The sequence below is a fragment of the Marmota marmota genome, unplaced genomic scaffold, assembly GCF_001458135.2.
Source record: "Marmota marmota marmota unplaced genomic scaffold, marMar, whole genome shotgun sequence".
NCBI lineage: Eukaryota > Metazoa > Chordata > Mammalia > Rodentia > Sciuridae > Marmota > Marmota marmota.
Window position 1 is genome coordinate 71,514,141 of NW_026000026.1, and position 14,183 is coordinate 71,528,323.

Consider the following 14,183-nt stretch of genomic DNA (forward strand, 5'->3'; position numbering starts at 1 on the left):
CCCCTAAGCCTCTCTCTGGCTTCAGAATCATAGTGTCCACCTTAGATACTGGCCAAAGGAGATGGACTTAGAGGTACTGATTACTATTGAACTTTCTTTTGAAATGTTTGGGAGGAAGCAGGGAAAGGAATCTTGAGGCCAAGTGCCGCAGAGGAGCCATACTTAAGCTTCCTTCTCTGTGTGCTACACACAGGACCAGAAGTCAGGGGTCAAAGAACCAAAAGGGAAATGGGAAGAGGGCAAGATTCCACTCTGCAACAAGGGAAGGGCTTCAATGAGAAGGAGATGCCACTGCCCCCTCTTCTTTCTCATCCCTTGACGCAAGAAAAGCAGACAGCAGAGTAGGACAGAAGCTTTTTATTGGTCTGACCAGCTTGCCAAGTGGCAGGATCAGGCAGTGCTTCCCTATCTGCCCTGGCTCCCATCTTCCCTCTCCTGGGAGTTCATGGCTCACCTGCGGAGGGAAGAGTGTTCTGGACAGAAGTGGCAGGCAGAGCCAGGGGAAAGTTAAAGGGGTGGGACCTAAAAGGGGTTTGAGACAATACAGAAAATGTGGGGTTGCTAAGCCATCCAGATAAACATGTCCATCCAGGGAGAGGGAAGCAGTTACCCTGCAAAGGCCCCTCCACCCTTGCCAGGAGGGGAGGTGTCAAGAGGAAGAGCTTCCCCCTAGAGGCTCCTACTGTGCCCTTCGCGCCATCAGCATCTCCCGGATGTTGTCCTCAGCTTCCTTAACACTCCGCTCCAGGTAGGACTTTTTCTGCTGCAATATGAGAAAGAAGGGTTAGGATCAGGGTGAACAGGCCAGGTTGGCAGATGCAGCTTTTATGCCCATAGGTTATGTCATCTCCTGTAATCAGTTCCAGGAGCATACTATCTACTGGAAGCAAGGTGTACCCACAGTGCTCCTGTCACCTGCCACCCACAGGTAGATCCCTGGGCAAGGAGAGGCAGTGGCCTGGAAGAGGAAGCAGAAATGCTCTGTGGAGGGCAGGCAGCTGAATTCTTCTTCCAGAAGGAAGTGGGCTCTAAAAATGGGCATCTTGATACATGAAGTTATACCAGACAAAGGCCAGGAAATTCCAGGACGAAGCTCCTGCCCACTAACAGACTGTCTCCTCTCAAGGTTTTCCATGGCTCAGGCCAGGAGCCCATAGCACGCCAGTGCCACAAAGCGGACAGCGTACATTGGTCTGTCCAGTGGCCTTAGGCTGCTGTGAGTGCAGGGAGTCAGATCACAGTCTCACTGAGGCAGATGAGTCAGGGTGGAATCTGCTTTTCTAATGAAATTGCTGCCGCCAGGAATCCAGGACAGTGACACACCGACAAAAGCAGAGACCTTTTGGAAGTTTACCTCCTGCCCCATCTGGGTCCTAAATTAAAAGTCTCAACTTAGACAAAGAAATTTAATTCCTTTTAGAAGCTACATCTGGACCACTATTACAAAAGGTTAGTCAAAGGAAATGATGTGTGTACATTATTTGCCCTGTGCTCACCCCAGAAGTATGGTGGCTTTACCACACTGCTCCCTCCCTTGAGGACACAGTTGTGGCTGTATCCCTACCTAGCAAACATGAAATGAAGTCTTTTTTTTTGAAGGAATAAGATTCATGTTCTGAAGGAATACTCAAAATTATGCCCTCCCACAGTGCATGCGACTGAGCCAGGCTGGAGGCAGTAATGTCTGCTCCAGGCAGCCCACGGGCCATCAATGCCCTCCTCAGCCCTTCTCCATTCATCCAAGTACCTAAAAATGACCTAGGGAAACCTGGGAAAGGCTGGGGCAGAAGGCAGGCAGCCACACATCACTACTTCAAGTGGCTCCACAGGCCCTGCTTAAAAACTGGTTGCCACTGCTGACATGGGTAAATCTAAACAATCTATTCCTCACTGCCTTTACCAGTAAACCTATCGGGTGCCTGGTGCACATGTCCCCATGTCTAACTTCTTCCACTCTGTCTAGATGTTTATTATATGATACATTCTGAGGCTTTTGCCTATAGGAGCCAAATGTCACAGGAAAGGCAAATCTTCATTGGTTTTGTGCGAAACTCTGACTCCTGCTTGTCCTTCCTAACTTCAAAATTTCTTTACTGCCAATTTGTGCGTACTTCCTTGTAATATAACAGGGGCTCTATAAAACTCACTGTGACTATGATAACAATTCAGTGACCACAAATGTATACTGTTGCTAAGGAATTTTATTTAATTACATTGCTAAACATGATATAGTTCTATCATCATGATAGCAGAGTGGGAACTTGAACTTCCTTTGATAAACAACCCTTAGACTTGTGAGTTAAAAAGAGGCACATCTTAATAACTCCTGACACACTGCTAAAGAATGTTCGCACTGGGTATTGTACAGAGGGGGACAGCAACCAGAGTGAGCAGCATACACCACCCTGGGCATCTTTAGCACATCTGAAAGTTAAGGGATGAGCTGGCAGAGGAAGCAGGATTTTCCCCTGCCATGGCCAGTGCGCAGGAACTGAAGTCTGCTGCATTCAATCCTGACCAGCTTGCAGTCACATCTGGCAAAACCATAAACCTGGAACATCATCAAGGCCTGTGTGCCCTACTGCCAGACCTCTGGTCAAATTCAGGTTTTATAATTCTCAGCTTTTAAAACGGTTTGTCCCATAACCTCTCTTCTTTTTGTCTTCCATTTTCATGAATTTTACCACCTGAAAATCGTAAGGTCTTCAAGTTTCAAACATTAATGCACATGATGCTTATCAATCTTTAATTAGTTTACATAAACTTAAATTCTTTTAAAAAATTAATTCCAACAGATGGGGCAGCCCTAGCACAGTGGGACACATTTTCCAACTATTTCAATGTTCCTAACACATTCTCAAGCAGATCTAAGTCAAACCCAAACCTAAGAAAGGAGGTTGGACCATATTTCACAAACAGAACTAATTTCTGGTACCTGTGAACATAACCTTACTGGAAAGAGGGTCTTTGCACATACAACCAAGTTAAATCAAGGTCATACTGGATTACAGAAGACCCTAAACCCAATGTTTAATGTCCTTACAAGAAGGCCACGTGAAGGCAGGTATGAAGAGAAAGAGAACACCACACGATGAAGGTAGGGACTGGAGTGACTGATCTACAAGAAAGCTAGAAGAGGCAAGGAAGGATTGTCCCCTAAATCTTTTGGAAGGAGCATGGCCCTATAATATCTTGATTTTGGACTCCAGGCCTCTAGAACTGTGAGAGAATAAATTTCTGTTGCTTTGCGCCACCAGTTTGTGTTAATAGGAAGCCATGAAAAGACTGCCCCCAGAGACAGTTTATCCCAAAGCTCTTCTGTAAGCCCCACTGAAATGCAGAGACCTGGGTAAATGTCCCTAAGAGTATACATGGCAGGATCATACTTATCCCAAAAATAAATGCCAGAATTACCAAATATAAATGTTATCAGAGGAAATGAAGAAAATTAAGGAGCCAGTGATTAAATTAACCTTTATCTTCCTTGAATCTCCATAGCTTATTTATGACACTATTAGTCAAGTCAGAAATTCTGTGAAATGCCGTCTTCATTTCTGTAAATGACAGCTCCATTTGTGCAACTGCTCTAGACAAGATCATTTTACATCATCCTTGAATCTTTCACACCCAACATTCAACCAAGCAACAAAACCTATTAGCTGAGTCTTAAAATGTCTCCAGAATCTGACCTTAAAGTTTAGCTTCCTAGGAAGTTTCCTTTTTTCTGCTCTTTGCCCTTCAGTTCCTTTTCCACTGTGACCAGTCATCTCTTAACACTTAAAAGCCCTTCAGTGGCTTCCCATCTTAAGCATAAAAGGCAAAGCTCTGTCATTTGGGGGCTGCTAAAACAAAATACCATAGACTGAGTGGCTTATAAACAACAGAAATTTATTGCTTACAGTTCTGAAGGCTGGATGTCCAATACCAAGAATGATTCAGTACTAGTGAGGGCCTGCCTTCTGGTTCAGATAGTGCCTTCTCACTGGATCCTCACATAGTGGGAAGGCAAACGAGCTCCCCTGGCCTCTTCTTATAAGGGCACTAATCCTATTCAAAGGACTCCACCCTCATGATCAAATCACCTCCCCAATGTGCCATCTCCTAACATCACCACAGATTAGGTTTCAACATATGAATCTGGTGATAGGGGGTAGGGAGAATACAAACATTCAGATTTCCTGCTTTTCAACTGTGGGAAAGCCATGCATGGTCTTGCTCTCGACTAAGTCTCTAACTTTTGACACCTCTCCCCTCACTGCTTCGGCTCCAGCCACACTGGCCTCTGTGCTGTTCCTCCAGCCTACCAGGTTTATGTTTCTGACAGGTGTCTGCCCTTTGCTACTCTCTCTGTGTAGGAAACTGCTTCCCCAGATACCCATCAACCTTTATTTGCTCCCTCAATTCCTTCAGGGCTTTCTCAAGTGCAGCCTTATCTGAAAGACCCTCTTGATTACATGCCATCCCATATTCCCTAGTCTCCTTATCCAGATTTCTCTCAGTAGCACTTATCACTACCTAAAATGATATTTGTTGGCTTCCATAATGAGAAAGGTCCACAAGGGAAGGACTTTTTGGTTTCATGATACACTTCTACTGTCTAGAAGAATGGCTGGTACACAACAGAAACTTGTCCCTTACTAAATATAGTGCATTATTATGGGAATATGATGTCTAAAGATTTAACTTGGACACACATTGATATTTTCCTCCTAATTAAATAAATGAGGAACGTGTACCTGAGGAAGCAAAGACAGAAACTGACCATCCTTCTTTGTAATGGTCTTTGGGTTTTGGCATTGCCCTCTTAACCTCTTGCCCCCCAGATTTTATATAATATATATATATATATATATATATATATATATATATATATATANGAAAATATATATATATATATATATATATATATATATATGACTCAATCTCACTGATCCCAGGGGGAACATCTCTACTCAAAAGAATAGGCCCTGAGGGTCAGGTTCTTAGGCTTTAGTAGGTGGTCTTGGAAAACTACAAAACAAACCATCTCAATTCCCCACGTCCTGAACTCTGAAATCCTTAACAGCTTCACTTGGAGTTGGCTTCAGGGCTGCTATAAGCCGTACAGGGACAACAACTCTTTTATAAGCTCCAGGGCACAAGTGGAGCTCACACCTTCACCAGCAGTCCTAGAAAGGCCTGTGCAGTTCTCGCTACAGTCTCTTTCTGTGCAATCTCCCTCAGAACCCTGTACCTAGGAAATTCTACAGTGACAACAAACCACAAAGCTCTGGGTGTAGCGACATTCTTGTGAGGCCTTGTCCTGATGAGAAATTCTGAGATTTCCTGTGGGGCTCAGCATCACCAGGGGAAGTGACATTGCTCGAGTCATTGCTCATCAACCTGAGGTTCTTTTTCTGGGAGACAGACTGAGGGGCTGGCATTTCATACTCATCCCCTTTCAAAGGGAAGAAGCTCAAGTCCCTAGAATTTTCCTGATATTACACAATTTCTCAAATAGACTCCTGAGGTAATGCATCTTGTGGTGCTGTATCTATAGACTTTTTTCTTTTCTTAGGAACTTTGTCTCCAAGCTCTCCTTCTCTAAATTATGATTATTCTCCTGTCTGTCATGCCTTAGGATATAAAAGTTTTTCCTCTCTGATTCTCTATTTTTCCATTTATAAAATGAGAATTCAGACAATATCAGTGTGTCCTGCTCTTTCCCCAATTTTTCTTTAGTCACAGAATCCTTTCTTCTAATGAACTCTTGTCTTAAAGACTAAACAAATAAAACAAGTAAAATGGAGCTCAGAGGAAAAGGGAGACATGGTGAACCAAAGTAGCTCTTCTGGCTGGCCCCCCACCTCCAATCCAAGCTACAGGCGCAACACACAAGGCAGTCTTAGGTTTTCTGTCTTTGGTGATCTGTGACAGAGATTTTCTGCTTTGAGTCTCGCCTACCATGGCCACATACTTCTCCCTTGTGTTGACTCCAAGCTTCCAGCTTCTGTAGACCCCTGCCAACTTTAATTAAAAAAACAACAACAACAACAAAAAAATGAAGTAAGGGCTACCTTCTCACTGCCTCTCCCATGATTTCCAAATCAAAAGCCCAAGAGCCCCACTGACTGTCTTCTCTGTCACAGAACTGTAGTGGTTGGAAGGTGCCAGCTGCCTGTCATGGGAGAGTTTAGCAAGAGGCCAAGAACTCACTGGGGGTTGTAGAGGCCTGTCTTGGCAAACAGGAAGCAAAACGAGGAAGGCTGGTGGAGCAAAAGGGAAAAGAGAAAAAAAGAAAGGCGACAAGGCACAAGCAGAGAAATCAGAAAGGGAAATGAAGGGAGAGGAGGGATTGTGGTCACCAGGAGCAGGGTAGAGCTCTGGCAGAATAAGTGCTCCCATGACCTAAACAGGTGAGGAGCACTCAGCAGAGAGAAAGCAGGTGAAGCCTGACCCCAGATTTGATGCTAAGAGAGCTCAGGTCACAACCATCTGTGAACTCACCAGGTACATCTACTTTACTACTTGAGGCCACCCTAGGCTCTATGCTAACTGCTGAACTATAGTGCTGGGAGACAAGCTCAAAGAAAGACAAAGCAAGCTTAGACATGGAGCAAAAGACTAAAGAGAAAGCTCAGTCCCTGAATCTTCTAGAAATTCTTTTAGAAATACCATTCATATTTTTCCTTATTTTTCTCCCAGGTGTGGTTGACCTGCCAAGAGACTGATACTGCTACTGTGTGGTATCAGACTCCCAGATCCTTTCTGTGATCAACCTCCAACTCAAATCTGCCATGACTGCCACAGTCTTGCTGGGCACAATTCAGGAGCCACTTGTCAAAAGAAACAAACTTTATTTTTAGAACACACACACCACACCACACAGCTCCTCAGGAAAACCCTCAGAGCCCAACTGCCACCACCGGCTTCCCACAAGCCTCTCAACCTCCCCCACTCCTCCTGCTCTTGAGGCCAATTGGCTGGGAAACAGCTCAATGAGCATCACCGCAGAGGAGCCAATCAGTTGGCAGCTAGAAGTTTGCTGGGGCCGCTATGAGCCAATCATCAGCTGGCAGCTGGAAGTTTGCTGGGGCCCCTTCAGCTGTGGCTCTCAACACATGACAAACCTCTACTACACAGTAGAGCACATTAAAGCAGACAGACACACTGGGGTGACAGGGTAATCTTACTTCTTCCAAACCACAGAGGTAAGCCACTTGGTCTCCCTATAATTTAGGTGACCTCTACTTACTGCTATTCTCCCTAACACTAGAACCCCATTTGAGTCCCAGGCCTCTGACAATCAAGGAAGACAAAGAAGAAAGATCGATCATAGCTAAGTGTAGGGCCAGGAATGGCAACTGTTCCAATGTATGTGGCACTGATGAGACTTCATCCAAAGAATCACTGCACTTGGGAGTACCAAGCTGAAAAGCAATGATGACAATTCAGTAAATCATGTCAAGAGATAGCATTGAAGTAGGTCAGGATATTTGGTTCAGTAGATTAAGGGTAGAAGGAACATGATCACTACCTTATATATCTAAAGCAATGGCTCTTTAAAGTGTGATTAATATACCAGAAGCATCAGCATCACCCAAGAACTTGTCAGAAATGTACATTCTTGAGCCCCAACTCAGACCCACTGAATAAGAAACTCTGGGTGGAGTCCAGCAATCTGTTTTTACAGCCTTCCAGGTGCTTCTGAGGCACACTAAAGTAAGAAAGCCACTGCTCTAAATCAGAAGTCAGCAAATTTTTTCTATGAAGAGCCAGATAATAAATATTTCAGTCTTTGTGGAGCTGTGTGACTACTCACCTCTGCCACTGTAGCACAAAACCAACCATAGACTATGTGCAAATCAATGGGTATGGCATCAGTAATGGACACAACTGTGCTTCCAGACCACAAAAACAGGTAGCAGGCTGGATCTGGCCAGCAGCCTATAATTTACCAATCTCTCTTCTTAAAAAAAGATGGAGTTTTAAGGGTAGAATTGAGTACAACCAGTAGAGATTTCAGAGACTTTAAATTGTCAATGCAAGTTATCTAATAAAAGCGTAAGTTTCCATTCATTCAGCTCGCTGTCAAACCATCTCTCACTCTTTTTCCTTCAACAACCCTGGTTCTTGAAATTCACAGCATCATGCACGCCCAGATAATTCCCCCTCCAATAGGCTGGTTTTTATCCCTTCTTCATCAATGGCTCGTCTTCCTCCATACCACTGATTATACAATGAAAGTTAACTTCCACTAGAATGCACATGATCCATCCAATACATGACCTCTTCTTCCCTCACAATTTTTACTTTACACCACTTCAGCCACCCAGTCCAAATCACATAGATCTTGTCAATAATACCAGTAATTGCACTACCTTTCAAATTTCAATTTCACCACCACTACCTCATATTCTTTCAGTCACTTCTATCCAATACTTTTCACCCAGCATTTCTTTAGCTTCATCACTCAACAAGTTTCTCACTGTTCATTATATTTTCACAGCCTTTTTCCCTCTTACACAGATTAGCTTCCATGGTCCATCATTTATATTTATTCTCCTTGTATATACCATATCTCTTTTGCTGCCCCCCCCCCCCACATCTGTTGCACTTACCCTGGCAAAATTTAACCTGGTGTTGACCAGGTTAAACCCAACCACCCACACAGTCCATGCCTATACCTAACAGCAGAATGTTGCTGAAAGAACACACTTAACTGTGACAAATGGTCTTGCTTAAAATTCAGGGCCATGAATATCAAACAGGCACTTAACACTGTCAGATATGTTCACTGTCTGCTCTCCAAAACAACAATTTCAAAATTTGTCTTGTCTCCTCAAATCTCCTATACCAGCTAAGAAAATAAAAGCAATCAGTCACTCTTCTTCCCACTACTAAATCTACTAACTGACTATGCTTATATACAGAGTCTCCTTTCCTTATTGTTGAAATGTACTGTGTCCTTGTGTTTTTAAAGGAATCAAAACAATTAGATGTTTTGATTAGAATCAAAAACCATCTTCAATTTAGATGGTGATTCCATCCCTATGTGCCTTCTCAAAAATTTAACTCCCAAAGTTATCCTTTCTTCTTAGTCTTTATTTCTTTCTCTGCAAGATCCTTCTTGGTGAGGCAAACCATTACAAATTCCTCTTGACCTGACAGCCCCTTTTTCTCCCCTCCTCTTCGTAGCAAAACCTTTTTATTTATTTATTTGTTTGTTGGTTGGTTGGTTGGTTGGTTGTTGACAGACCTATATTTTATCTATTTATGCGTTGCTGAGAACCGAACTCAGTGCCTCACACATGCCAGGCAAGTGCACTAACGCTGAGCCCCAGCCCCAGCCCTTTAGCAAAGCTTTTTGAGCCAACTGTTTTTAATAGCTGCCTCCACTTCTACTTGCTCCTCAGCCCTCTCCAACCATGATTCCACCTGGCATACTAAACTAACTATAGTCCAGGCCCAGTGACCTTTATGTTGCCCAAAGCATGGGCCACTTCTCTATTATTATCTAACTTGATCTCTTGACAGTATTAAAAAAGAGAGAGAGAGAGAGAGAAGAGAAAGACTTTGTTAAGTCTCAGGGACAAAACCCAGGGTTTCATGCATGCTAGGCAAGCACTCTATCATTAAGCTACACCTTCAGCTCTTTTTTATTTTTTGAGACAAGAGTCTCACTAAGTTGCCCAGGCTGACATCAAACTTGCAATCCTCCTGCCTCAGCCTCCAGAGTAGGCTGGGATTACAGGTATGCATGCCTCTACACAATCCTTGAAATATCTCCTTCTCTTAGTTTTCATAGCACCACATCGCACTTTCTTCCTACAGAAAGTTCCCCTTGCCTACTAATAGCTCCTCCTCTGCTCAAATTCCAATGCTGGTACTTTCTAGGAAGCTGATCTGGAACTCCTTTCTTTCAGGGACACCTCTTGGACATGCTCAGTCATCTCATACCTTTGAAAACCATTATGACTCCCAAATTTATATCTCCAACCCTCCAACATGTTTAAAACACACACAACTGATTTACAATCACCTCACTCCCTTCCCATTTCCCCCATCTCAGTGAATGGCACTCATCCAACTGCTTAATTTAAAATACAAAAAAGATCACGTTCAAAATGCTTGAAAAACTAGGGAAAACAGGAACATACCCCAACATTGTAAAGGCAATCTATGCTAAACCCCAGGCCAACATCATTCTAAATGGAGAAAAATTGAAAGCATTCCCTCTAAAAACTGGAACAAGACAGGGATGCCCTCTGTCACCACTTCTATTCAACCTCATTCTTGAAACTCTAGCCAGAGCAATCAGACAGACAAAAGAAATTAAAGGGATAAGGATAGGGAGAAAAGGACTCAAATTATCACTATGTGCAGACAATATGATTCTATACCTAGAAGACCCAAAACATTCCACCAGAAATCTCCTAGAACTAATAAATGAATTCAGCATCTCTAGCAGTTAGAGAAATGCAAATCAAAACTACTCTAAGATTTCATCTCACTCCAGTCAGAATGGCAGCAATTAAGAACACAACAATAAGTGTTGGTGAGGATGTGGGGGAAAAGACACGCTGGTGGGACTGCAAACAGGTGCAGCCCATCTGGAAAGCAGTATGGAGGAAATTCCTTGGAAAACTTGGAATGGAACCACAAAGTAGCAAAGTAGCTAGATACAAAATCAACACCCATAAATCAAAGGCATTTCTGTACATCAGTGACAAATCCACTGAAAGTGAAACTAGGAAAACCACCCCATTTACAGAAGCCTCAAAAAAAGTAAAATACTTGGGAATAAATTTAAAGAGATGGAAGACCTCTACAATGAAAACTACAACACACTAAAGAAAGAAATTAAAGAAGATCTTAGAAGATGGAAAGATCTACCTTGTTCTTGGATAGGCAAATTAATATTGTCAAAATGACCACACTACCAAAAGCACTATACAGATTCAATGCAATCTCAATCAAAATCCCAATGGCATTCCTTACAGAAATAGGGCAATTATGAAATCATCTGGAAAAATAAGAGACCCAGATTAGCCAAAGCAATCCTTAGCAAGAAGAATGAAGCTGGTGGCAATACTATTCCAGACCTAAAACTATACTACAGAGCAATAGTAACTAAAACAGCATGGTAATGGCACCAAAATAGACCTGTAAACCAGTGGTACAGACTAGAGGACACAGAGTCTAACCCACATAACTTCAGTTATCTTATATTAAGGTGCCAAAAACGTACATTGGAGAAAAGATAGCCTCTTCAACAAATGGTGCTGGGAAAACTGGAAATCCACATGTAACAAAATGAAATTAAACCTCTATCTCTCACCATGCACAAAACTCTCAAAGTGGATCAAGGTCTTAGGAATTAAACCAGAGACCTTGCACCTAATGGAAGAAAAAGTAGGCCCAAATTTCCATCATGTCAGATTAGGCCCCAATTTTCTTAAAAAAACTCCTGTAGTGCAAGAATTAAAACCAAGAATCAATAAATGGGGTGGATTCAAACTAAAAAGCTTCTTCTCAGCAAGAGAAACAATAATGAGGTGAATAGAGAGCCTACAGAATGGGAGCAAATCTTTACCACAAACACATCGGATAGAGCACTAATCTCTAGGACTTATAAAGCACTCAAAAACCAAAAACACCAAAAAAGCAAATAACCCAATCAATAAATGGGCCAAGGACCTGAACAGACACTTCTCAGAAGAGGATATACAATCAACCAACAAACATATGAAGAAACGTTCAACATCTCTAAGCTGTTAGAGAAATGCAAATCAAAACTACTCTAAGATTTCATCTCACTCCAGTTAGAATGGCAGCAATTAAGAACACAACAATAAGTGTTAGTGGGATATGGGGGAAAATGCACACTGGTGGGACTGCAAACAGGTGAAGCCCATCTGGAAAGCAGTATGGAGGAAATTCCTTGGAAAACTTGGAATGGAACCACCATTTGACCCAGCTATCCCACTCCTTGGTTTATACACAAAGGACTTAAAAACAGCATACTACAGGGATACAGCCGCATCACTATTTATAGCAGCACAATTCACAACAGCTGAATCATGGAACCAACTAGATACCCTTCAGTAGATGAATGGATATGATATATACACAATCGAACATTATTCAGCATTAAAGAGAATAAAATCATGGCATTTGCAGGTAAATGGATGGAGTTGGAGAATATAATGCTAAGTGAAGCAAGCCAATCCCCCAAAAAACAAAGGCCAAATGTTTTCTTTGATATGAAGATGCAGATGCATAATGGTGATTGGCATGGGGGGGGGGTATGGAGGGGCATGGGAGGAATGGAGGACCTTTGTAGGGCAAAGAGGAGGGAGGGGAGAGGAGGGGGTAAGGGAGTAGAAATGATGGTGGAATGAATTAGACATCATTACCTTAAGTATAAGACATGAATGGTGTGTAAATACTTCGTGTACAATCAGCGTCTTGAAAAATTGTGCTCTATATGTGTAATATGAAATGGACTGCATTCTGCCATCATGTATAACAAATCAGAATAAATAAAAATAAATAAATAAATAGCCAACAACAACAACAACAAAAATAAACACAAAAAGAGCTGGTCATGGTGGTACATACTTGTAATTCAAGCAACTCAGGATTCTGAGCCAAGAAGATTGCAAGTTCAAGACCAGCCTCAGCATCTTAAAGAGGCCCTAAGCAACTTGAGCAAGACCCTGTCTCTAAATAAAAATATAAACAAGGGTTGGGGGTGTGGTTCAGTGGTTAAGTACCCCTGGGTTCAATTCCTGGTACCAAATAAATAAATAGGACTGGAGATATGGCTCGGTGGTTAAGAGCCTCTGGATTTAATCCCCAGTACCAAAAGTTACCAAAAAAAAAAAACCAGGAGCTATCCCTGATTTCCTTCCCCCGACCCAAACTCTATCTCCCTCACCAGCAAATATTAATTTACTTCTAATATATCATTAGCAACTCATACTAATTTACTTCCAATGTATTCCCAAACCATACTCTTCTTTCTAACTCCATTACTACCATCCTAGTCCAAACTCCATTATGTCTTATTTTGGAAATCTGTCATGGCTACCTTAACATGCAAATCAGGTTAATCTCTCGGCTTAAACCCTCTGCTAGCTGGGCACAGTGGCGCATGCCTGTAATCCCAGCAGCTCAGGGGGCTGAGACAGGAGGATCGCAAGTTCAAAGCCAGCCTCAGCAATTCAGTGAGGTGCTAAGAGACCCTGTCTCTAAATAAAATACAAAATAGGGCTGAGGATGTGGCTCAGTGTTCAAGTGCCCCCGAGTTCAATCCATGATACAAAACAAAACAAAACATGCTGGCTTCCCTGTCCCACTTAGAATAAAATCCAAACTTCTTAACCTGGCCAGTAAGACTGTACATGATCTGGTCCCTGTCAACCACATTGCCACATTCCCCTCTCATTTGCTTAAATAACTCCACCCAACTTATTCCTATCTTAAGACATTTTACTACATATACCTTCCACCTGGAATGTTCTTCTTCAAGATACTTTTAAGAGGCTAGCTGCTTCTTTTTATTTTATTGGCTGAAATTTCACCCTGATAAGGCCTTTCCTGAAGGCTCAAATAAAAGCAGTTACCATTTACTCTCTAAAATACCATCTTCACTATAAGAGAGTATCTTGCTTAGTTCTTGTTTGCATCTCAGTGTAAGTTCCATAAAACTAGGGAATCTTGTCTGATTTGATTAATGCTTCACTAGCACAGAATTCATTATACCAACATTTACTGAACATCCAAAATTATGTTTCAGAGAAGTTTTGGATGCTCTAATGTGCATGAGGACTGGGATTAGAGCAGTGAACAAGTTACCCCCATGTTCACTATCAAAGGACACATGGACATTGAACTAAATAAGGGGTCTGAGGGAAAGCACAATGTAATGGAAGAAACACCTGATATAATCAAAGAAACCACAGAGGCACTTTTGAACTTGGACCTGAAGGATGAGAAAGAATTAACTAAGTGGAGAGGTTCAAGTTGGAAGAAAAGGAGCAATTCCAGAGTAATGGAGCAGCATGTACAAAAGGTCAAAATGGTACATGGCATGTTTGGGGAATTAAATGATGGTTAGTAAAATTGAAGTGTGGAGAAAGAATGAATGAGTAGAGGGATGAGGCTAATAAGACTTAGTCAAATCATGCAACTGTCTC

The 14,183-nt window shown here is 42.3% G+C and overlaps 1 protein-coding gene across 2 annotated transcripts in view; it reads right to left on the minus strand.

The window, feature by feature from the left end:
• Positions 1 to 342: 342 nt before the first annotated feature.
• The window catches only part of Pfdn1 (prefoldin subunit 1), a 58,175-nt gene continuing 44,334 nt past the window's right edge, over positions 343 to 14,183 (minus strand). The window contains exons 4-5 of one of the 2 annotated variants that reach the window (XR_007350591.1): positions 611 to 763; positions 343 to 454 (exon numbers count right to left, since the gene is read on the minus strand). Coding sequence is in view for 1 of the 2 variants with exons in the window: in XM_015484857.2 (XP_015340343.1) it covers positions 680 to 763 (84 nt within the window). In the remaining variant the exon portion in view is untranslated. Of the gene's footprint in view, positions 764 to 14,183 lie in introns of both variants that reach the window. The other variant, XM_015484857.2, reaches the window with a different exon arrangement.